General features: G+C 49.9%; 2 protein-coding genes across 4 annotated transcripts in view; both read right to left on the bottom strand.

Annotated features, from left to right (window-relative positions):
• Positions 1–26,051, bottom strand: part of LOC149329328 (uncharacterized) — a 39,352-nt gene that overhangs the window by 9,797 nt on the left and 3,504 nt on the right. For all 3 annotated transcript variants that reach the window (XM_089561860.1, XM_089561861.1, XM_089561859.1), the window contains exons 2-3: positions 20,716–20,919; positions 7,366–7,424 (exon numbers count right to left, since the gene is read on the bottom strand). In XM_089561860.1, the coding sequence (XP_089417986.1) occupies positions 7,366–7,424; positions 20,716–20,919 (263 nt within the window). The remainder of the gene's footprint in view (positions 1–7,365; positions 7,425–20,715; positions 20,920–26,051) is intronic.
• LOC149329329 (uncharacterized) lies at positions 3,876–7,383 on the bottom strand. The gene has a single exon (XM_089561862.1). The coding sequence runs from the start codon at positions 7,162–7,164 to the stop codon at positions 5,284–5,286; it is 1,881 nt and encodes a 626-aa protein (XP_089417988.1). The 5' UTR covers positions 7,165–7,383; the 3' UTR covers positions 3,876–5,283.

Below are 26,051 nucleotides of genomic sequence, written 5' to 3'. Positions count from 1 at the left end.
CATAAACCAAACCAAACCAAGAAATTAAAATTTATGTCCAAATATCAGTAAAGCATGAGTACAGATTTAAGAATACAAGGGCAACAACCGGTGCTAGAGAGCACTAGAGGCATGAAGCTATGTTTGACAAAGTAGCCTGATACATGATACCCATGTAATTTCAGAGGACAGTACAACTGCTGCCGAGTAGACTTGAATTTAATGGTTTCCTAGTACTATTAGTAATATTATTTACTGCTGTCATCTATAAACTCTTAAAATTCAATAGAAGAAGCTTTTACTTTTGGCTTTCTTATGAAAAGTCATCAGGCCATCAAATACAGAACAGATGAAGCTCTGGTCCACTGTGCCATTGTAAGGAGCCAGCGCCACGCTGCGGCTGCAGAAGACGCACAGGTGGCGGACGAAGAAGATAAAGGGAAATGATACGTGGCGAAGAGAACGTGCGGGGAGAGAAGAGGAAGAGTGCGGTCGGCGATGGACGTGGACGAGTTCAGCTGGCTCCCCGAGTTCCCAGGCTTGGGCTTCCGGCCGCAGACGTCCGGGCTACCAGAGCTGGACAGCTGTCGTCGACCCAGGCGCCACTCCTCCCTTCCTGTCAGACAGCCTTTGAACAGGGGCCGCCTCTGTCGACAGCGCTGCTCACCCGGGCTACCTGACCTGAGGGCCGTGCCTGGAGCCCACAGGTGTGACTACTTCCTGCGGCAGCGTTGAGGCCGCCGTGGACAACGTCGTCAACCGTGCCTCAACGCTGGGACGCTGACGCCTGCCTAAAGACTGCGCCAACACCCAGCCACACCTTGTCGCTCGACGCATCACCCACCCCCCAGGCTCATCACTGGGACACAAAAGAAACTTGAGTGTGCCTTTCATTTTTAACTCTCTTCAATACCTTTCCCCAGTGCTTTGTTTTGTTTTCCCGTTTTTTCTTTCTCTTGTTGGTTCTTTTCATCTCAATACTTAGAGTTTCCTTTCCTCGAAATGCCGCCTCGTTTATTTCTGGTACCTTTAACGCATGAATTTTCACGCGTAAATTCAGCCTACAGTCTTTCCACTCACAGCCATATGGACTTATAAATTTGGGATGTGAAAATATTGCGAATTTCAAATATGAATTGAACACCAATGTGAAGAAAAAATGCCACTAAGTATTGCATCGCATATCGGATATCTGTTTAGCATAAAGAAAATTTCAAGAAAAGATCAATACGCGAATGCCTTTATTGTTTTCAAAACAATGTATGGACTATAGAACCCAAGTAAGAAAAGTTACACTGACACAGCACCATGCAAAAAAAAAATCATGGGCACTGAAGTGTGTACTTCCTGATTAGGTAAAAACTTCATAACCAGTATTTCAACAGGCCAGAAGAAATGCCAGAATTATCCAAACGTTGACGTATCAATTGGCACCCGCCCCCCTAGAAAAAAAAAATAAAAGCTGTCGAAAATGTAGTGACTGCTTATGAGCAGGCTCCAGAACAGCACGTGACGAGCAGCTTTGGTGTGCCGGAAGAACAAAGCGGACGTAAATGAGAGGAACACCCGTTGGTGTCGAAATGGTGAGACTGCTTATAAAATAAAAAAGACGACCCATGACAACGCAATGAGCCCTATCACTCCCTTGGACATCCAGGACATCTGAGGAAGCTTCAGTGCCCACTGGAAGCCAGTTGACGTCCAGTTAGCATCGCCACGAGCTAGCAGTTAAGCTCAGAAACTGAATCTACATGTCTCGGCTAATACAGGGCCTAGCAGCACTGTCGGCACTACTGCTGCTATAGGCACATCAGAGGTGCATGGACTCAGTGCACCATGCAATAGGTGGGATTTTTACACTACGCTTGTACAGCCATTGACACTTCGACCCCCCCCCCCCCCCCCTCCCCCACTTCCGTTGGGAACTCCATGCGAAAGTCAACAAGTGGGCTTTCCCGCATGGCTTAATTACCAAGAGATAGCGGAGCTTTGCTAGAAGAACTGTGAAGGCGATGAGATGAGTGTCATGGGTATGGGCATTAAGCATGTATCATAATATGGATAAAACAAAAACTGCAGGCTTTCGCACTGTGATTGATCGAAAAGGCGATCTTATTCTCATCCCATGTGATATGAGGGAAGGTACACCAACAGAACTGCGTAGGATGTCCAGGCCTCGTAGCGTCAAAATGTGACCGGCCCTGATGATAAATAACACGCAGACAATGCTTTTGTACTGTTTAACTAACATTTATTGTTTGACTGATTTTTTATTGAATGTACCTATTCAAATATTGTGCTTTTTCCAAACTTGCAATATAGCGAAAAACGACTACATTTTCTGTGCTTGTGTCTATGCCATGATTAACCAAGAGAAAGCCTTTTGAGTGGATGTCAGCAGTTCCATGATTCACTGCAATACAGCTCTGAACTGCACAGAAGTGCGCTGGACAGAGCAATGCCAGCTTCTGCACGTGCAGCCTACCAATGAACTCTGACGCACGAGTGCACCTCATCACACTGCTGTCATGTTAACATAGAACAATGCACATCCACTTCAAAACTGTGCTGGCACTCATATCTCATCTGCTTGTCAATTTCGCGCCAATGGTCAAACCTGTCCCATGACATGGTGTTGCTCACATGTTGGCGAAACTGGGGTGCCAGCACTGTGAGCTATTACACCGCAGTATATTTCACATGCAACTACCATGGTGGTTCAAGGCTAGCAGCGAGATCCCTCTCCTGTGGTTCTGCTCTGTAAAGGATGTGGTGGTATGCGTGTGAACACTCACTTAACATCACCTATAGTGATCACGCGTTTTAAAGTTGTGGTGAGTACTTTGAAAAGATCCCTCTTGCATTATAGTCAGAAGCAAGTCCTCTTTTGTTTATGAAATTTTAAAACAACAAATGGTATCCCTGTACGTGAGAACCATGACCTTAATGATGCTGCTTACAAGCTCTCATCATGAAATTGTGAGCCAGCGCAACTAAAAAGAAGCCAATGTTCTTTATGCAAATAGAAAGCATTGTCTGCACACAATTGATTTTGTAACTAGTTTAGTTTATGGGGGTTTGACGTCCCAAAGTGACTCAGGCTTTGAGGGACGCCAGACCGCAGAGCTCCCAAAATTTTGCCCACCTCGGGTTCTTTAACGTGTACTGAAATTACACAGTGCAATGGCCTTTAGAATTTCGCGTTTATTGAAATTTGACCGTCGTGGCCGGAATCGAACCTGTGTCTTTTGGGTCAGCAGCCGAGCGCCATAACCATTGAGTGACCACGGTGGCGGCTGTGACATGCTTTGTAGTCATTTTTGAGTACACAAGGTAAACATTCTCTCAGTACACACCTGAACTCGTATATGCCGAAACTTCTAAAATCTGAAAGTATTGAATTTAAATATTTTTAATACAAAAAGTTTATTTCAACACCAAATCAGAATCATCCTCTTATTGGCCGAAATATATTTCTCAACACCAATTTTCAAGCCGTCCTACAATGCAGGATACTCAGCAGACTCACAACTTGTTAGTGTGCACACAGACTTTAAAATCGCATTTCGCATTACACGCAGTGGTTTCCTTAGTGACAAAAGATAGAAATGATCTGTTTCTATATTGCGGAATTACAATGTATTCGATGGTGTTGAATTTCAAAACTGGTGTCCAGAGAATACCATTTGATCTTTCTGAGCACATAGAACACAGAAAAGCTAAAAAACTCAACACAATCCTTACAGATAAAAAGTATAGACCCTCTAGAGCCTATGCTAGCAGCTCCATGTTTTTGCTAAATAAACTTTCACAGTTACTATGCACAAAACCGGTGTCCTGCATGGGGAAGACTGCACAACATGCAACAGAGAAGAACGGGGGTTATTCATTTGGAATTCACCTAAAAAGTTGCTCATCGATCTTTATTAGAATGAATGTGTGCAATGGCATGTCTATGTACTGAATACACAGTGGGTGATAAAATGATAAGTTGGAGAGAACTTTTCTCCCAAGCAACCAAAAAAAGCAACAAGTTGTTGAGCCACTGGCAATGCAATTCCATCAGACAAAATAGCTTGCTTGTGGGGAACAGCACTGAGTCCTAGAGAAAGTGATGATAGCAATCCATTCTGGATGCAAGACACGATGTTGTCTAAGGATGCTCGAAGTGTAACACTAAAAAAAAGATAACAGCAGCTTTCTGAAGAACTGCACTACTTTTGAATTTCAATGCACAATATGTCAAAAAAGTGAGTTTTACAAACTGCCAGACTGTATTCAACATTTTGAAATGGAAACTGCTACAAAATAATCACGTGCACTAAGGAATTTCATGCAATAGATCCGAATTACGAGCTTTACAATATGCTACAAGAGTGCAATATTTTTCGCACCAATCACGGTTATTTTTGTCTTAGTAGCCACTAACCTTGCAGCTTATCATGAAAAACTTATGTAAACAGATAAGGATTTTTTAAGTAACACAACAACAAAGAAGCTAGCACAATGTGAAATGGTTACAAACAGCTGATATTCTGACAACCAAAAACGACTAAAAATGGTGCCGACACAATGATCCACAAATATTATGCCATTTATATACAGCGGAAACAATGCCTTGAGTAATGGCAAAGCAGATGTTAGTGAACTCTTCTGTTAGTCCCCGTTCTAAACAGAGAACTCTTCAAACCACCAAACTAATGCAAGACACATCATTTTGAGGCTGGACACCTGCTTGCCCTCACTCATTCCGGCCACTAACACTGCTGGAATAAACAAAGATTTACACAAGAACAAGTTTTCCTTGGCTGTCATATAATCATTTATAGGTTCAGGGATATAAATGATTGAATTCATATTCATTGTCGCAAAAATTATTTCACTCAGGCTTAAAGATTAAAAGGAATTCTTTTGTGCACTTTTACGCCACGAAATTTCTTCACTGAGGCAGACCGACAGCAGGCACCAGCAGTAAACATTTGATATAAAGTTACTGAAAGTGTCTCTCCAACAAGAAAAGATGCCATCCACCTATTACCATGATTCTATTTCCGTTCATGCAAGTTTACGAGCATAGCAGGCTCACATTCCTTGTTCGGGAAAGACTGAGTGACTGTCTGCCTGTTGCCTAAGGGAAGAAATGTTGTTTTCTGAAAACTGCGTTAGAGTGAACAAAACTTACAAATGAAGTTAATGATGCAGTTTAGCTACCACCACATTTCATAGGGTACTCAGAATATCGTTAGCTTGCATACAAAATGGTATCTAGCAAAACATATTGACTAAGGGCATCACTAACCACTGCTATTCTTTGTGAATCACCTTTTTGTGCCGTCTCAAATTATGGCTCAGGGTGAATCTCTTTTGGCACAAGTCACATTGGTAGAGCTTTTCACTCTTATGGGATCTAACGTGTCTCACAAGGTGTACACGTGCCGCAAAAGCCATGGGACACAGCTGGCACTGATACGGCTTTTCACCCGTGTGGGTACGGATGTGTGTCACCAGGTGACTCCTCCGCATATAGCTGTTACCACAGCGGTCGCAACAATAAGGTCGTTCGCCTGTATGAGTGCGCTGGTGTACCAGCAGATGGCCCTTTTGTGCAAAGCGACTACCACAATGGTCACAACGGTAAGGACGTTCGCCTGTATGAGTGCGCTGGTGTGCCTGTAGATTGTTCTTTCGTGCAAAACTGCTACCACACTGGTCACAACGATAAGGACGATCGCCTGTGTGGGTGCACTGGTGTGCCTCTAGATTGTTCTTTCGTGCAAAGCTGCTATCACAATGGTCACAATGATAAGGATGCTCGCCTGTATGGGTGCACTGGTGTGCCTCTAGATTGTTCTTTCGTGCAAAGCTGCTACCACAGTGGTCACAACGGTAAGGACGCTCGCCCGTATGAGTGCGCTGGTGTGCCTCTAGACTGCTCTTTTGTGCAAAACTGCTACCACATTGTTCACAATGGTAAGGACGCTCGCCTGTGTGGGTACGATGGTGTGCCTCTAGATGGTTCTTTCGTGTAAAGCTGCTTCCACACTGGTCACAATGGTAAGGACGCTCGCCTGTGTGGGTACGATGGTGTGCCTCTAGATGCTCCTTTCGTGCAAAGCTGCTACCACACTGGCCACAATTGTAAGGACGCTCACCCGTATGAGTGCGCTGGTGTTGCTCTAGGGTGAACTTAAGTGCAAAGCTGCTACCACACTGTTCACAATGGTAAGGACGCTCGCCTGTGTGGGTACGATGGTGTGCCTCTAGATGGTCCTTTCGTTTAAAGCTGCTACCACAATGGTCACAATTGTAAGGACGCTCGCCTGTATGGGTTTGATGGTGTGCCTGTAGTGTGTTCTTTTGTGCAAAGCTGCTACCACACTGGTCACAGCGGTAAGGACGCTCGCCTGTGTGGGTGCGATAGTGTGCCTCTAGAGTGTTCTTTAGTGCAAAGCTGCTACCACACTGGTCACAATGATAAGGACGTTCGCCCGTATGAGTGCGCTGGTGTGCCTCTAGACTGCTCTTTTGTGCAAAACTGCTACCACACTGTTCACAATGGTAAGGACGGTCGCCTGTGTGGGTGCGCTTGTGTGCCTCTAGATTGTTCTTTTGTGCAAAGCTGCTACCACAGTGGTCGCAACGGTAAGGACGTTCGCCTGTATGAGTGCGCTGGTGTGCGTCTAGAGTGTTCTTTAGTGCAAAGCTGCTACCACACTGGTCACAATGATAAGGACGTTCGCCCGTATGAGTGCGCTGGTGTGCCTTTAGATTGTTCTTTCGTGCAAAGCTGCTACCACACTGGTCACAATGGTAAGGACGCTCGCCTGTGTGGGTACGATGGTGTGCCTCTAGATGTTCCTTTCGTGCAAAGCTGCTACCACACTGGCCACAATTGTAAGGACGCTCACCCGTATGAGTGCGCTGGTGTTGCTCTAGGGTGAACTTAAGTGCAAAGCTGCTACCACAGTGGTCACAACGGTAAGGACGTTCACCAGTGTGGGTACGATGGTGTGCCTCTAGTGTGTTCTTTTGTGCAAAGCTGCTACCACACTGGTCGCAGTGGTAAGGACGCTCGCCTGTGTGGGTGTGATAGTGTGCCTCTAGATGGTTCTTTCGTATAAAGCCACTACCACAATGCTCACAACGGTAAGGACGCTCGCCTGTGTGGGTGCGATGGTGTGCCATTAGATTGGCTTTTTGAGCAAAACTGTTTCCAGAGTGGTCACAATGGTATGGGTGGTCGCTGGTATGGACTGGGAGATGCGCCACCAACTTGGATCTCTTTTTGAATCCCTTGCTAGTGTGGGTGAACTCGTCAAGCTTCTTGAGGGCTTATCACGGTGATTACCCCTGGCAGTTGATGCTGTGCACTGGCTCACAACGTGCCTTTGACTGGTTGAAGCTTGCACAGGAGGTGCACCATGTCCGGTCTCCGTGAAGACAACCTGCATTTTAAAGACAAAGTACTTTCAATAAAACGCAAGACTTACAATCCACATTTCATTACGAGTTAGGAATAAAAGATGAATGCAGAGGACACACACATCAACAGGTGGACATGTTTATCAAAAGTTTTGTTTAACAGATTGGCTGCTCTGAAAAAAGGCTTAAGGTGACCAGTTTTTCTAACACCTTGGATGACACTGAATCCCATTTCTGTGAACATGATGATGAGGTGAGCTCATTAGAACTAATAAGAGTGTGAGCTGATGATGACAGTGATGCATTTTTAAGATGCAAGGGCAGCTTTGGTCAAAGAGCACTGTGGTATAAGGCACTTTTGTCAACACAAGGGGTGGATCTAATACCCATTTCCAGACATTTCATCCAGCAGAAGGGAGGGGAAAAGCTTGCGTATTGTATAACTGGTGGGTACCTAGCGGCACAGGGAATCCAACCCGGCACATCCTACATGCGATCAAAGGCTAACATGCATTTTTCATCCCTGTGCAGCGGCTATACATAGTTTGCACATGACATCACTTCCACAGCCATGAAGTCTTGGTGGCCATGCTGCCGAACCATTCGGCCATCTCCGCCCTTCCAAGCCTTGCGACGCCTGACCGCACCTGGGATGCTTTGGATTATTTTCTTATCCTTTCGGGCGTGATGCCTACTCTACAGAGGAATGAGCCATTCAGTGCAGGCCACTGCTGTTAGCTTATTCGATCGGCGTGCGTACACTAGACAGCCAAAGTGAAAATTTGCGATGATATGGATCCGTATATACGCTGATGTGTTCCCTGAAGTGACCCAAGGGGATATCATGTACTCTTCCATCTTTGTGACGTTGGAGGAAATGGAAGCCTTCAAATCAGTGAAGGCACGCAAAGATTTCTCCATCAGGTGGGTGAGAAGATTGCCTGCGATGTGCCTATGAGACGAAAAGCTCGGCCTCAGCACGCCGCTTTTCCTGCCGTCGTTGCTCGCTATGGTCGTAGCGATCCGAACCAGCTTGCCTATAGTGCTGTAGCCAAGATGCAACATGGAACTCCAGTCTGGACTTGTGCTCTCAAACAAATCGGATGGCGTCAATCAAACAGACCTTGCATTCCACCTTTTCGCAAACATTTAGTCCACGGCACAAGCCTCTTACTTGTCACTAAGAACGCTGCGCGGCGACTTTGGGCTGTCGGAGTCCAAATCGTTGCGTCTAATGCTAGCCAGCCACAGACCGTGCTGATTCATACTGAGAGTCTTGCAGCACTCGCACTTGCATGCCTACGATTGTCTTACGAATGCGGAAGAAGGTTTTAATCGGCTTCCTCTTTCGCCTGGAGCTGTTGCTACCATATTCAAGCTACGGATGGATAAGAACCAACACAATGCGAGCTAACAGAGGCGGCTGCAAGCTAAGAGCGGTCCGACGGAGGTTCTCCAGCACAGCCAACTGGCATCCCACGGCCACCGTGCAAGCTATGTATTAACGTCAGTGCAAGCTAAGTATTAACGACGCGAAAAAGAATTTTATACTTTCATGCCATGCGAGCATGAAGGAGACTACTTCCGTATACAACAAAAAAAGCCTGGTGATATGCCGAAAGAAGAAGCTGTTTGTACCAGTTTTTGGTGTAAACTGCTGGTTAGAAGACACCACCATCGGGATATAATGAATCAGCTTCCACAAGTCACCATAAACGGTTATCACACAAATCATCATCGAAATCATAAATTATCACCTTCTTTACCGCAAAGCTCGGGTGCAAAAGAACTACATTTTGCATCTGCTATGCGATTACGAACACATAAGAACACAAACGTTGGAGAAATGCGAACGCGATCTCCACGGATGTGCTGTCTTTGCTAAAGCCTGCTACAAGAAAAATGAGGCGTGGAAAGCTCACTGGCGACCGAGTCAGTGAGTTGGTCATGGATGAAGATATACAACTTGCAGAGATTGCCGAGATGGCATGGTTGCAGAGTTGAGCCGACTGCTAGGGCTAGCCAGGACCCACGCTTACCGACAAAGCCGCAGCAATGAACTCTCTCAAGACCGCAAGTCAAAGACCCTTTATTTCCGCCAGCGTCTATATTTATAGGGCTGAACAAGCACCCTCTACATCTCCCCTTCCTGACATACTGACCCCTATCCCACACATGACACTACTCACTGTCCTGTAGCAACATAGGTTCAGTATGCAAGGTGCCCTGACACGTCGACTGGATCATGTAGTGCGCCCAGGTGGTGACGAAGAAGAGGGGAGAGCGTCCAGGACTTTTTCTGGTGAAGACTGTAGCATCTCACGATGAGGTGAGGGACCATGCAACCCTCGAGGTGGTGTAGAAGCAGGGCTGCTGTCATGTGCACTCGTCAGTCACCAGCGTGCTTGAACTCTGAGGTTCAGTGCTTGTGCCCGAGGACGCCCCTGATGCTGCTTGTGTTTGAGTAGACAAGGTCGAGTGGCCGTTGTCATTCCACACAAGCCCTGTCGAATGTGGTACAGAAATGTCATCAACAAAAGGCAACTGTTGCGGACTAACACCTTGTCGGCCCCTGATGCTGCTTGTGCTTGAGTAGACAAGGTCGAGTGGCCGTTGTCATTCCACACAAGCCCTGTCGACTGTGGTACAGAAATGTCATCAACAAAAGGCATCAAATGAATCCTGTTGCGGACTAACACCTTGTCGGCCCCTGATGCTGCTTGTGTTTGAGTAGACAAGGTCGAGTGGCCGTTGTCATTCCACACAAGCCCTGTCGACTGTGGTACAGAAATGTCATCAACAAAAGGCATCAAATGAATCCTGTTGCGGACTAACACCTTGTCGGCCCCTGATGCTGCTTGTGCTTGAGTAGACTAGGTCGAGTGGCCGTTGTCATTCCACACAAGCTCCGTCGACTGTGGTACAGAAATGTCATCAACAAAAGGCATCAAATGAATCCTGTTGCGGACTAACACCTTGTCGGCCCCTGATGCTGCTTGTGTTTGAGTAGACAAGGTCGAGTGGCCGTTGTCATTCCACACAAGCCCTGTCGACTGTGGTACAGAAATGTCATCAACAAAAGGCATCAAATGAATCCTGTTGCGGACTAACACCTTGTCGGCCCCTGATGCTGCTTGTGCTTGAGTAGACAAGGTCGAGTGGCCGTTGTCATTCCACACAAGCCCTGTCGACTGTGGTACAGAAATGTCATCAACAAAAGGCATCAAATGAATCCTGTTGCGGACTAACACCTTGTCGGCCCCTGATGCTGCTTGTGCTTGAGTAGACGAGGTCGAGTGGCCGTTGTCATTCCACACAAGCTCCGTCGACTGTGGTACAGAAATGTCATCAACAAAAGGCATCAAATGAATCCTGTTGCGGACTAACACCTTGTCGGCCCCTGATGCTGCTTGTGCTTGAGTAGACGAGGTCGAGTGGTGGTTGTCATTCCACACAAGCTCCGTCGACTGTGGTACAGAAATGTCATCAACAAAAGGCATCAAATGAATCCTGTTGCGGACTAACACCTTGTCGGCCCCTGATGCTGCTTGTGTTTGAGTAGACGAGGTCGAGTGGCCATTGTCATTCCACACAAGCTCTGTCGACTGGAACAGAAATGTCATCGATAAAAAGCATCAAATTAATCGTGTTGCAGACTAAAACCTTAGTCAGAGTCTCCACCGCATAGGAGCGCGATCGAACTGCGGGACTAAGTATCACTGCAGGAGTTTTTACACCTCGGACCCAAGCACATTCCCCAGCCTCTCAATCTCTCTGACGACTGACTGCATGTCTTTTGTTGTAATGCTTCTTCCGAAGCTCGCGTGCCTGCCAATCCCTAGAGTGGAAAGTCGTAGATGATGGCCATTCAAGTCACAACTGGCACTTAGCCATTGGCAACCTTGCCCTCAATCTTCTACCAAACAACAGCTGCGCTGGGCTGTACCCAGTGGCACCCGGAGTATTACGACAGGCCAACAATGCCAGAAATGGATCTGAAGACTTGGTGAAGACGTGTTTGATGGTGCGAACCATTCGCTCAACTTCACCGTTCGATCGCGGGTAATTGGGGCTTGACGTTCTATGTTCGAGACCATACTGACCCGCAAAGGAGGAAAACAGCTTTGAAGTGAACTGAGGTCCATTGTCGCTTCTTACTAGCTGCGGGATGCTGAACCAAGCAAAGATACTTTTGATGGCATTTATAACATCAACAGAAGCAATATTCTTCAGATGAATGACATCTGATATCTTGAGTAATAGTAAACTACCAACAGACAATCATGAACTCATGACCTCAGTGCTTGAACAAATCTATGCCAACCTCCTCCCATGGCATCAAAGAAGTTTTTGTAACCATAAGTGACTCCTGACGAGAGATTCGTGTTGAAACACATTGTCGGCGCTTGAGTACCTTGTCACGGATCTGTTGGGACATGCCAAACCACCAAACACCTTCTTGCGCCCGCTGACACGTTCTATTTATACCCTGGTGACCCTCGTGGAAAAGTTCTATCATCTTTTGGAGAGAAGCAGGGATGACAAGTCTATGGTCCTTGAAGAGAATAGAATCTGAGGGACAAATAACCTCTATACTCCTAATACTTTTTTATATATTTTTGAAGTCTTTCCTTACGCAGCCAACCCTGAGTACAGTATTGAGCTAAACGACTCCATCCTGTTGTTGATGGCTGCGAACGTCATCACGACTGAGTAGATGAGTTTCAGTAATGGCTGAAATATGCAGCTGTAAGAATTTTTTGACCACGTCCATTTGTTGGGGAGGTGGAGCTACTGGAGAGCGAGACAGTGTGTCTGCAGTAGCAAGCTGCTTACCACGAGCATAAACAACTCGGAACTGATATCGCATCAGTTTGATACGGAACCTCTGAATACTAGGAGGCATCGTGTCAAGATCTGATTTCCCTAGAAGAGTTACTAGAGGCTGATGATCCGTTTCCACAATAAATGAGATACCACGAATGAACTGGTCAAACCGGTAAATTGCCCATGGCACTGTTAGAGCCTCTTTTTCGGTCTGGCTGTAGCGTTTTTCTGTCTCTGACGGAGCATGAGATGCAAATGCTACAGGACGTAGCTCGCCAGTGGGCTGTTCTTGCAAATGAACTGTGCCAGAGCAAAAGAACTGGCATCACATGAGAGAGTTGTGTTGTAGCTTGGATGATACTTAGCTACGCACAGTGAAGATGTGACTTGACCTTGTTGAAAGTTGACTCTTGCATAGAGCCCCAGTACCAGTTGCTATGCATATTCAGGAGTTCTCTAATTGGTGCTGTAGCCTGCGACAGATTTGGAAGGAAGCTACCAATGTGGTTCACCATACCAAGAAACCGGCTAACACTATGAACATCTGTCGGAGTTGGTAAAGAACGGATAGCTTCAAGCTTGTCAGGACTCGGAGAAATACCGTTTTCACTCGCAACTACGCCTAGGAACTCTATTTGCCGTTGTCCACAACATTTGTTTTTGTTAAGCTCTACACCTGCTCTGCTTAGACAATCGAGAACTTCAGATAACTTCTGGTCGTGTTCCTCTTTATCTTTCCCAAAAACCAGAATGTCATCAATCATATTGACAACGTTAGATTGGCCTTCCAAGATTCTAGCAGTTTCCCTTTGAAAGATTGGCCTTCCAAGATTCTAGCAGTTTCCCTTTGAAAAAATTCCGGAGCAGATGTTATTCCAAACAATAAATGACAGTAGCAGTAACGACCAAAAGGCGCGATGAATGTAGTGAATTTCAGACAATCTTCCGAAAGATGAATTTGATGAAATCCAGCAGTGGCGTCCAGATCTGAGAAAACTTTGGTGTCACCTAGTTGTCCTAGGATCCATTAAACCGTAGGTAAAACGTGCCTTTCCCTGAGAACCTCCTAAGTTTTGTCAGATCCACACAGAGGCGGTATTCACCTGAAACTTTAGGAACCACCACCAAGCCTGCACACAATGCCGTAGGCTTGTCAATACGCCTAATAACTCCCAGTCTTTCAAGCGAGTCAAGTTCATCTTGTGGGGATCCTTGTTGCCCCTCGCCCGCCGGATGCACCCTTCTCTCTCTCGTGGCCTACCGCGGCTCTTCCTCTGGCGGCCCCCGACTAGGCGCGGCGGCGGAGGGAGCGGAGGGGAGGCGCCCGCGACTACGCGTCGTCACGTGGGCAGCCCTCCTTGCCCACCGCTCTCGGTTTCGGCGGCCGCGCGGGCCGCGCCCACGGGACAGTCGGATGGAGAGTTGACAGCGAGCCTTGAGAGAGAGCGGACGCGAGACCAGCGGCGGCCCAGGTGACCTGAACTGCTCTGTGCCTGTCTCCTGTGCCTGTGTCCTGTGCCTGTTGCCTGCCGCGGCTGTCTGCGCGCGACCGAGGAAAACTATTGGGAGATCCCAATTAAAGCTCTTGCCTGCGGGCTTATTCCTCGGAGGTGTTGTTCTTCGCGGCCACAGGTGTGGTCGAGCTAGCGGAGTGGCGTTGGCCCTGAGTGCAGGGCCCGAACCGTGCCAGTAACCCCACATTTTGGCGCCCAACGTGGGGCCCCTCTGGAGTTCCAGGTAGGGTGCTAGCTCACGAAGAACAGCATGACCAGCCCGCGCTACGGGCTGCCGGACCTAATGATGTTGGCCGATGTATGCGGCGAAGCACGGGAGATCTCGAGCATCGTTTCCGTGGCCACATCTAAAACGACCGCGGATGCGGTAGCGCAAGGTCCATCGGGCGCTATGCATGAAGCCGCAGGCGCGGCTGGCGTCCGAAATATTGCGCCAGGAGTTCCTGGTGAATACTCCGAGCTGGAGCAGCCAGATGGCTGTGGCTACAGGAGTTCCGTTCTGCTGAACGTGTCCCCAGGCGCTCCCGCAGATGTGGGTCGCGCAACTGGTTACGCGCCGGGAGATCCCGGCCAGCAAGGAAAGCCAAAGTCAGGTGTCAGTGGCTTCCAAACGCTCCGCTACGTCTCAGGCGCGTCCGCAGATGCGGTTCGCAAACCGAGTTTCCACCCAGGAGATCCTGGACTGCTCGTTGAGCCATTGCCAGTTGGCGTCGGCTACTCGCTCATTTCAACTCCTGCGCACGCATTCAGACCAGGTGGTCTAACTGCGTCAACGCCCGCAGATGCGGGCCGCGCTCCCCGCCAGATGGCAGAGGGTGACGCAGCGCAACTTGGTCCGGGAGGTCCCGAGCACCACTACAAGCCACCGCCAGTTGGCGAAGGCAACAAAAGCTGGCCAGTTGGCCCCGCTCTAACTACGCCCGCAAATGTGGGACGCGCACCCAGCCAGGTGGCTGAAGAGCGCGCAGTGTGTCCGGCAGAGGGAGAGAACATCGCAAACGTCCTCGCAAACGCTTTGCAGCAGATGTTGCAATTAGTGCGCTCGCCCGGCCCTCGGATCGGAGTGCCGATACCGAATTACAGTGGCTACAGCGACAAGCAAAGTGCGAATGACTTTTTGCTGGCCCTGCGCCGGTACGAGCTAGCGAGTGACCTGAGCGAGAGCGAGATTCTGAGACGAGTTCTCCCCGTCGCACTCGTTGATCAAGCCGCCCGGTGGTACCAGTTGGTTGGCCACACAGCAGGCAACATGGCTGATTTTCGACGCTTGTTCAGGGAGGAGTTCCTTCCACACGATTACAAGCTGCGTATGCGACGAGAGCTTGAACTGCGGACACAGGCCCCGGATGAATCGCTTGTCGAGTTCGTACGAGCGATGCAAGAGCTGTATGAATATGCAGACCCAGGAGCTCCGAGTTCGGAGCGAGTGGAACGTGTCATCCGGCAGAGCCATCCGACATATTCCCTCTACTTGAGGGGCTGCAGATGCAGCGATTTGAACGAGCTTGCCGTTGAAGCGCGCCGAGTCCAGGCTCAAATTTCAGCGGCCCGTAAATACCGGCCCCCACCGCCGGCTGAGGAGTGCCTCGAGCCAAGGTGTGCCTGGAGCGGCGTTGCAGCGATAAGGGGTGAGATCACTCCCATGGCAGGTGCGTTCACGAACGAGCGGATGCCGTTCGCAATATCGGATCGTGCTCTGGATCCCTACAGGTACGGGCTGCGGAGTGCTGATACACAACCCCCGGAGATCTGCGGGGTACCGCCACAAAAGCCCACGCCTGCTCAGAAAGCACCCACGGAGATCCATGTACGGCTGGATGGCCGAGGTGCCACTGAGACCCCCCGAGCTTCGCAGCGAGAAGCATGGAGATCTGTGCGCTGCTTTAATTGTGGCCAGAGTGGTCACATAGCCAGAAACTGCCCCTCGAGATCGGGAAACGAGGCAGGCCGCCGGTAGCAGCACCGGCGGAGGCTACCAACGCTCGGGAGCCCAACCCCGTCACGTCCGCATTCAAAGTTGGAGAACCAACTAACACGCCTGCTCCTTTCATGGACCTCGCAGTTGCGGGGAGAACCTTTAAGGCGTTGCTGGACACGGGGGCAAGCATCTCGCTAATAGGAGACGAGGTCGTTTCCCAGCTCCGGCGGAGATCCGTCCGGTTGCGACAGCGAAGGACGCCACTCCAGCTAGCTAGCGGAGAAGTGCGGTCCTGTGGTGACGTTCGCCTCGCAGTGCGCTGGGATCAGCGTGTGCGCAGAATGCGTTTCGTTCACCTGCCTGGTCTCACAGTGCCAGTTATTCTAGGCCGAGAGTTCTTGGCGAAAACTGGACTGGTTGTAGACATCGCCCGTGGCGGATATCGGGAGAACCCGTGCGCCCCACTGAGGCCCTTGGTCGACCCGCCGACTGCAATGAGATCGTTGTCAGAACGCACGGCCGACACGCCCGCGGAGGAGCGAAATACCTCCCACGAGCAAAGCCCGCACCGCCAAATGCCGGGATCGGCAGCAGCGGCCCGCTTCAATGCTCCCTCTCCGAGATCGGAGAAGGGCAGGCAGGCTGTACCGACAGATGTCGGCGAGCTAAGAGACAGCGGGTTTCCCCGCCCAATGCCGAGATCGGCAGCGGCGGCATGTCAGCACGGGTTTCCTCCGAGATCGGGGGAGAAAATGCACAACTTACTGGCAGATGCCGGTGCGCTGACACAGCTCGAACGTGACCGCCTCTTGTCGTTGTTGGATGACTTTGACGAGATATTCACGGACCAGCCGGGATGCACTAGTTTGGTGCAGCACCGCATAGATACGAGTGACGCGCTGCCCTGGAAATGTAACCCAAGGCCCGTCAGTGCTGCCAGACGGCAAGCTATCGACGAGGCGCTCCAGGAGTTGCTCGATGCTGGTCTCATATGCCGCTCTTCCAGTCCCTGGGGGTTCCCAGTGGTTCTTGTGCCGAAGAAAGATCGCACGTGGCGCTTGTGCGTTGACTATCGGCGGCTGAATGCGGTCACAAAGAAAGATGCGTACCCCTTCCCGAGAATAGACGAGATCGTCTCAAATCTCGGCGGCGCTAAGTTCTTCTCGATTCTTGACGCAAGTAAGGGGTACCTGCAGGTCGAAATGCGACCGGGCGATGAGTGCAAAACGGCCTTCACGTGTCACAGAGGTCTGTTTCACTTCACGAGAATGCCTTTCGGTTTGTCCGGAGCTCCGAGCACATTCCAAAGGCTGATGGACCGTGTACTCGGAGACGCCAGATGGCATCACGCTCTCGCATACCTGGACGATGTGATCGTCTACTCTCAAACTTTCGAGGAGCACCTCGATCACCTGAGAGATGTCCTGGGAAATCTCAGGGCGGCTGGCATCACGCTCAATCCCGCAAAGGTGCAAATCTGCCAGGCTCAGGTGAGCTTGCTTGGATATCGAGTAAAACGGGGACAGGTGTCTCCTGATCCAGAGAAGCTTCGGGGGATCCTGGAGTTTCCTGCGCCTAAAGATGTGAGCGGTGTTCGCCGTTACCTTGGCATGGTGGGATACTATCGCCATTTCATTCCTAACTGTGTGCGACTGCAAGCGCCCTTGGCAAGATTGCTAAGAAAGTCTTCTCCGTGGATATGGGGAGACGAGCAGGAAAAGAGCTTTCATCAGCTCTCGCACGCTATCGCTGAGACGGCGGCTTTGAAGCTGCCCGACCTGAACCGCCCATTTGTTATCCAGACAGATGCCTGTGATATCGGGGTGGGAGCAGTACTCCTTCAGATGGAGGGGCATGAACTCCTACCTGTGGCATTTGCGAGCCGCGCCCTGACGCCGGCAGAACGCAATTACTCAGCGACAGAAAAGGAATGCCTGGCCATCATCTACGCACTTCGAAGGTTCGAGATGTACGTAGAGGGAACAAAGTTCACGGTCGAGACCGACCATATGGCCTTAACCTGGCTGAAACACCTGCGTGAGCCCAGCGGGAGACTTGCGCGATGGGCCCTGACACTGCAACGCTTCGAGTTCGAAGTGCGTTACCGCAAAGGCACTGCAAATGTAGTCGCCGATGCGCTGTCACGGGCGCCGGTCACTGACACCCAACCGGCCGGCCAGGACGAGGAGGAGGCAGAGTGGCAGCTGTCTCCCCCTCTGCGGAAGGAGCTCGTTGCGGGGAGTGCCCCGTTTTCGAAGCCCCGAGAGCACGTGCACCTCGTTGGAGCGGGGATCCCTCTCGAGGTTGCGTTCAGCAGAGAAGAGCTTGTCAAGGCTCAGCAGGAAGACTCATTCTGTCAGGAGTTGATCAATAGTCTTAGTGAAGAGACAGACACTCCGACGAGTCAGGCCAAATTGCGCTGTGAAGCCACTGGTAGTGTGGTTGGCGCTAACTCTAGTGTCGCTGGTATTGCGGCGAGTGAGTTGGAGAACTTCCTCCTGGACCGTGATGGAGCTTTGCTAAAATACGTGCCAGGCAAAGAGGCCTCGGATGAGAGTTTCAAAGCCGTTATTCCGCGGAAACTGCGGCGCGCCGCTATGCGGCACTATCACGACGCAGACGGTCACGGGAGCGCTCCAAAGACATGGCAGAAGCTTTGTCGGTTTGCTACCTGGCCGGGAATGAAGGCTGACGTATGTAGATATGTACGAACATGCCACGTCTGCCAAGAGAGAAAGCCTAGAGGTGGAAAGGCACCCGGCTTACTCCAACCCGTCATAAGCACCAAGCCCTGGGAGATCCTGGCGTGCGATTTGATGGGGCCGCTGCCGCGCAGCAAACGAGGGTACAAATACGTGCTGGTAGTCACGTGTCACTTCAGTGGGATCGCTGAATTGTACCCGCTGCGAAAAGCGACTGCCTGGGAGATCCTGGCAAAGCTGTGTGAAGTGTTTTGCCGCTACGGCTTTCCAAAGCGGCTGATCACTGACAATGCCACGTATTTCACTTCGAAAGTTTTCCGTGATACGTGTGCAGCAATGGGTGTTCGGCAGCAGAAAACCACGTGCTACCATTCCCAGTCCAATGTGAGCGAGCGCCGAAATCGAGATATCAAGCCGCTCCTGGGCGCATATGCGAGATCGCACAATGATTGGGATGAGCACTTGGACGCCATCTCCTTCGCCCTGCGCACGAGCACAAATCGCTCGACCGGCTTCACGCCGGCTTTTCTCATGTTTGGCAGAGAGCTGAACACGCCTATGGACACAATTCTCATGGAAGGGTCGGAGAGTGTCCGCGAAGTCACGGCAGATGTTGACGACTACGCAAGGCGATTGCGCGAGCGTTTGGCAAATGCCATTAAGGAGGCGAACCGCAGCCGCGCGAAGGCCAGGGAAAGTCAAAAGGCCACTTATGATCGCGCACACAGAGACGTGGACTTTCAGATGGGAGACCTCGTTCTCAAGCGCAATCACGCACTCAGCGATGCAGCCGCAGGTTTCGCGGCCAGTCTAGCGCCCAAATGGGTGGGACCCTTCCTGATCGCTGAGAAGCTTTCGCGGCTCAACTACCGGCTGAAAGACCCGAGATCGGGCCGAATCAGCGGACCCATTCACGTGGGAGAGCTGAAACAGTACTTCCAGAGGGAGGTTGCTGTGGAAGCAGAAACGCCACCCGCGCAAGATTGCGCAGAGGCGAGCGAAGCCCAGAGAGATCTCTACAGGCATCGCTATGATACCCGAAGCCAGCGAGCTCGCTGGGGGAACGGGAGAATGCCGAAAACGTGAGATCACGCACACGGCGGCGTCGGTTGGCCAAAACAGCTCGAGATCGAGCAAACGGCGAAGGAACGCCAGACGCGCGAGATCGCGCACGGTGGACCGAATGCAAGGAGATCCTTGCCCCCGACGTCACAATATCCGAACTTGGCGAGATCGCCGAATGTGACCCATGCCGACCACGGCAAAGCCTGGTGCGAGAGGTCTCGTGCCCACCCTGCCTGTGTGGATACACAAGCCGGTGTAGTTCCTGTACCCGGAGCACTGCAAGACGCCCGCTCGGAGGAGCCGAGCCCCCCCCTCCGGCTGCCCTGATTTACGGCCCTGGCTTCAGCGACGGCACGGAGAGCGGCGCGCGGCCGGGGTCGAGCCGCCGAACTTCGCCCCCACACCATCGCACGGGGCCTCGACGGCGGTTCCGGAACAGCGCGGGCCGAGCTGACGATGGGCGGCCTGAATGCGGAGGAGGCCGGCTTTCGCGGGCGCCATCCTGGTCTGGCCCGCGCCCCAGGCGCAGAGCTACCATCCCGGGGCCCAGTCTCCGGAAAGGCGGCATGGACCTGCTGATCCGCTGAGTTCGCTTCAGCGGGTGGAGGTCACTATTGAGAGAGGGAGGGTGTGGGGATTCATGTTGCCCCTCGCCCGCCGGATGCACCCTTCTCTCTCTCGTGGCCTACCACGGCTCTTCCTCTGGCGGCCCCCGACATGGAGCGGAGGGGAGGCGCCCGCGACTACGCGTCGTCACGTGGGCAGCCCTCCTTTCCCAGCCCTCTCGGTTTCGGCGGCCGCGCGGGCCGCGCGCACGGGCACAGTCTGATGGAGAGTTGACAGCGAGCCTTGAGAGAGAGCGGACGCGAGACCAGCGGCGGCCCAGGTGACCTGAACTGCTCTGTGCCTGTCTCCTGTGCCTGTGTCCTGTGCCCGTTGCCTGCCGCGGCTGTCTGCGCGCGACCGAGGAAAACTATTGGGAGATCCCAATTAAAGCTCTTGCCTGCGGGCTTATTCCTCGGAGGTGTTGTTCTTCGCGGCCACAGGTGTGGTCGAGCTAGCGGAGTGGCGTTGGCCCTGAGTTCAGGGTCCGAACCGTGCCAGTAACCCCACAATCTTTAACCCCGTTATGGAGGAGCAGGGGAATCCTACGGGGAACACTCAGAACAAAAGGTACAGCGTTCGGTTTTAGTCGGATAGTGTACTCAACACCAAAATTCCTTAAGCCTTCAAAAATATCCTGTGTCGGCAACTGACCAGGAGAATGAGAAGGAGCAGCCTGACTTACTTGCGAACGTGCCAGCGCATCAACGAAATGTGATGGCTGAGTAACCCAGAAGTGGCGTCGACTGCAATGGCAGGACGTAGATTCTCTGCTACGAAGTGCGAGCCTTCCACCCAAGAGTAGCTGAAAATTGGCCGGCAACCCTCAGCTGCCGGTTGTCTGGCCCGGTGAGGCGACTCGCCAGCGCGTCCAGCCGCGACGGAATGCCTGCAAAGGTGTCGGGAACCACAGTCACTTCTGCACCAGAGTCCACTTTAAATTCAAGAGGAAGTCCGTTGACCTTAACACACATGAACTTGGCGTTCTCTGTCTTCTCCTTCTTAATAGGATGCACAGAAACGGAGTGCGAGTGTTTTGCAGATGAGCGTTGCTTGGTGACAGAGACGCTCTCAAAATGACCTTTCTTTTAGCAGAACCTGCACACAGCGTTGCGCGCAGGGCAGGTATCACATGCATGAGCTTTGTGTCCGCAGAAGTTGCAGGGTTTCTCCTAAGCATTTCGACGAGAGTCTCTCGGAATGGATTTGCGACACGCAGTGGTGTCCACATGCACAGGCAAAGTACCGTCGTGCGCTCGTTCCATGCTTTCCTTCTGCGCATCCTCATACAAGTGGGCATGTGAAAGCGTTTTATCGAGAGTCAAATCCGGCGTTCAACAAAGCTGTTCTGAAAGCTTGGTATCGAACAGGCCAACAACGAAGCGGTCACGAACCAGCCTGTCTTCGACGCTGGAAGAGCAGTGGTTGCATCGGGGGCTCTTTCCTCGTTGTCGTTGCATCACCCTCCTCGCAGCGCCGGCCCTCCTTCTCTGCTCTAAGAGTGTGTTCGTCGTATTTTTCCGTTTTTGTTTGTTTACTGGATGTTTCTATTGCACTGATCTGTGCACCTTGTTTGAATTATTCGTAGTGGCGACTTCGTTTCTTATAATGTTTGCACTCCTTACTTTGCACCAGAGGAAAATAAATTTGTTTGCAGTTGACCTACTGCTTGCCACTGTCCTAGAAGGAATGGATCCAGCTCTGAAAAAGTCTACAGACAGAATACTGATGCTGCACTTAGTTTGTTCCATTCCCGCTGCATTTGCTCAAAGCATAAATTAATTTCTTGTCTTTTCCCTCGAATGCCAAATATAACACTTATCTGGCAATTCCTGAACGTGGTAACATTTTCACGGTATCAGTGCGAGTTCAACGCGGGAAAACCGAAGTCGCCGCTACAAATAATTCAAATAGACTGGACAGATCAGTGCAATAGAAACATCCAGTAAACAATCGAAAACTGGAAAATACGGCGAACACAATCTTAGAGCTAAGGAGGAGGGGCGCCGCTGCGAGGAGGGCTATGCAATGCCAACGAGGAAAGAGCTGGAATTCCGAGGACAGGGCAGGTATGAGTCTTTCCTTGCTTATTTTCTTATGCAGCACGTTTAGACTGGCTTCTCATAGTGGTTGATATTAGCGTTGCAACCTCATAGTCATAACAGTGAGCGCTGCTTCAGAATAACACATTTAAAAGAAATCGTCTTAACCACGTTGCTGTTACCGACCTTTTGCGTAGAGGTGAGGTTTCATGGCCTTTGCGCTACGTTTCGGTGGGGCACGTGTCTGCATGGGTCAGATTTAATCGCTAAATCCCAGTTGGTGCGGCAAGCAAAAACAACAAAACTGCCAAATACGTATCACTGCAATGGGTAGTGCCATCTTGTCGTCACCGTAGGAACGAATGAACACGCACAGTACACTGCCTGTTGCTCCGGTGATGTGAGTTACTGGCGCTACTGCTGCGAACGTTGGCAATTTTTGTTCTCAGTCGCCACAAATGGAGAGATTTAAAATGTTGCCGAATTAGTCAAGACAGTGAATATAAACTGGCTACCAAATGCCGCCTGGGCGCAAAATATAAGCCCGAACAAGGGGGCAATAAAGCCATGATAATTCTTTTTCTTGATTGTCTTTGAGCGTGAGACAGTGGTCAGCAGTGTTTGTTTACTTACAAGCATTAACTTGTGCACTTGGTTGTTTCGCACTTACAGGTGCATCATCAACCTAGATGCCTTCCTGAAAGGTTTAACAACTGGATTGGTTGCGCCTTCGGGCAAAGGGACCCATTTTATCCTTGTACATGCTGGGAGCAGTGCAACAGAATTCTTGCAAGACACTGCTGACTTCTCCAGAGCAAAAAAGGGAAACCACGCTGACTACCACTCTGAGGTGGATGGCAACTACTTTGAGAAGTGGTTCACCGAAAAGCTTTTGCCAAACATTCCGGCCAATAGCATTGTCGTCACGGGCAATGCTCCATATTGTAGTGTGGCTCTTGAAAAAGCACCTACCAAGTCTGCGCACAAAGCTGAGATTCAGCTTTGGCTCACAAAGAAAGGTGTTCCGTGGTCACAGGACGTGGTGAGGGAAGAACTGCTGGAGCTTCCTCAAAAAGTAAGCACACCAAACACTGTACTGGATTGACACCCTGCTGGCGGCTACCCATGACCACGAAGTGCTTCATTTACCACCGTACCACTGCGAGTTCAATCCCATTGAACTTGTATGGAGCCAGGTGAAGGGACACGTCGCGAGTGTGTGGGTGGAAAGGTGAAAATATGTGTGCATGTGGGTGTGTGTTGATCTGTTTACCGAGGAAAGAGAGAGGACTCATCGGCATGCTGTAATCACCTTTGTGCTTGTGTGGGTGGAAACATGAAAATGTGTGCATGTGGGTGTGTGTATCTTGATCAGTCTACCGAGGAATGAGGGAGGACTCATCGGCATGCTGTGACCACTCTTGTGTGTGCAAAAGCACATGCTCATTAGCATCGAATTGTATCAGGCAGTAACTTGTAGTGCAGGTGGTGAGGTGGATGTGAAGGACGTGGTGGTCATGTTAATAGTGTCTGTATAGAAGTAGAATTTGTAAGGGAGTGCAAATAGTACTTTTTCCAATTAGAATATGAATAGTGGTACAAGTCGTCAATGTGTGCAGTTTTTGGAAGATTCATTGCAGAAAAATACAGCGGAGCTTAAAGGGACCATGCAAAGAATTAAAAGCCGCTTGTAAATGTTAGAAGTGATGCTCAGAAGCATTGACACCAAGTATGAGTCTTCGGAACTGAGCCGGCAATTTATTATAAATTTTTAAAAATCATGTTTTTTAAAATTCGCGGGCCGTTTGGTGTCTTCGTAGGGAGCCATTTTGGAACCAAAATCGGGAAAACAGACGTCACTAGTCCCATGACGTCGGCAGGCCACCACACGCTGTCATTCTCTTGAGCTGCGGCAGCTACGACGTCACGGGCACACTTCCGGTAGCTGTGAAAATAGTCTGCTCGAGCCGCCGCGCGCCCCCCTCGGGCAACGCGATCCAGGGCATTGCCTTCGCGCATGTTTTCAATTTACCTCTGCCGCCTCTTTCTGTCGCGAGTTCGGGAACCAAGAAAGCGCAGAGACCGGAGAGACGCTGCCGACGCACGCTGCTTCTCGGGAGTGGGACAACCGGAAGTCGTAAACCGAACGTCGGCGAATGACGTATTCATGGGCGGAGCCCAGTCCCGGAGCTGTGTTCTTTATTTTTTTTTATGGTGCCCCGCGCGTACGAGTTGAGGGGGGAGAGGAGGAGCATGATTTTTAATCGTCTATAACTTCGTTGTTATTGATGCTAGCTCAAAAATTCTTGCGCTGGGGTGACGAGTGATGGATTGCCTATCTTTACGTAATCTCAATAAATTTATTTCATAGTCCCTTTAACCAAGCATTGTGTCAATTATTCGAAAAGTATCTGAAAATTTGAGGGAAAATTCAATTCATTTTAAATAATTTTGAACATGTACTGTTTGATTTGTTCAACTAATTGAACAGGAATTTATTCAGTTTGCAGTCCAAAACTTTCGGACATTCACACACCCCTAGGAATGGGCCTCATTTTGTGTGTGAGGGTTGGGAATGGTATGCATGGGTGTCTGATCTTCATGTCCTGAAAAGAGAGTCCTGGTTTGGTGCTGTCTTGCATTACTGTCAATCTCTGGTCGTTTTGACATGTTAAGCAATGCTGCAGTGCCAGTATTGAGGTAGCCAGTACTGTATGTTCTGTCCTTAATTTTTGGCGGGTGTGAATGATTCCGAGCTCGCTCTTGCTCAGTTCAGTGTGAACTTGTTTGTTTTCAGTCATGTCTTTGTTAGTACATGTCCCAGGAATTTGATTTTGTTGACTGAAAATGCACTGCTTTTTCAACCCTGTTCAGACATTGGTCAGGTTTTCGTTGTATGAAATAATGTTGTACTATGGCCTCCACATTTTTTTTTTCCAGTTTTGGAGCACTTGACTGATTGTGTGGTGTACCTTCACTGTACGTGTCCTTTAATTTGTATGCACTGTGATCCATGCCACTGGCTGTTTCCAGAATACATCATGGTCAACATTCTTTACTGTCCTATCTCATTTATTGTTTGCTCTTTTCGAAATATTTCTTCATAGCGTTGTACATTTTTTTCTGTATTCTTACTTGACGCTCCCCCAGTTCGGAAATCTTTTTGCCTGGCTGCATAAAAATCCTGCCTGAGCAGCTTCTGCTCTGCTAGGAGAGCAGGGAAATCGAGACAAGCTGACTTGCCTCTGTATTGCCTTCATATACATTTGTGCACAACAACAAATCTGCAACTCTTGAGGCAGTACTATTTTCTGTCACTGTGGAATCAACACTATGTTCTAAATTTAACACTTAACATGGGAAAACAGGGCATATCGAGGTGGTGTGTGTAAAAATAATTTGACCCATCAGTTTAAATATACTGCTCTTTTTCCGCATATAATAGCCAAGTTATAGAGCTATCTTCAATGACAAAGGAAAACGCGCTTTGCTTAAAAACAAAAGATACCTTAACAAAAATAAAAGAATTGCAGATATGCACAAGAATGTTACGCATACACAGTCAGAAAATAGGGGATTAAGATGTGTAGAATATATTTTCTAGGCTCCTGTATGATAAAACAGCTTTCTAAATTAACAGACATCTTTCTTCTGAACATTACGATCCGAAAAAAAATAATTGCTCTCACCAAGTCCTTTTGGGCTACTCTACAGCAAAGTGCCAAGGTCGGTCCCAGACACTTATGGCGAAGACTGCATTCACCACTAACCGGTTGCACGGAACAATTCATAACATGCCAGGTACCTTAAGAGAGACCCACAAAAGGGTGGGCTCCTCGGCAATGGCGAAATCGAAAGTTGCAGACGGCCACTTGTTAATCGGGCCACAGAGCACTCACCACTGTGCTAATTAAACCCGACAGATGAACATCATCTTTTCACATAAACCTCTCGCTTATAGTACAGTCACAATACTGCA

The sequence above is a fragment of the Amblyomma mixtum genome, chromosome 9, assembly GCF_055824585.1.
Source record: "Amblyomma mixtum isolate Tamu chromosome 9, ASM5582458v1, whole genome shotgun sequence".
In the NCBI taxonomy this organism is placed as follows: domain Eukaryota; kingdom Metazoa; phylum Arthropoda; class Arachnida; order Ixodida; family Ixodidae; genus Amblyomma; species Amblyomma mixtum.
Note: the sequence above shows the minus strand (reverse complement) of the source record. Positions and strands in the feature narration are given on the sequence as shown.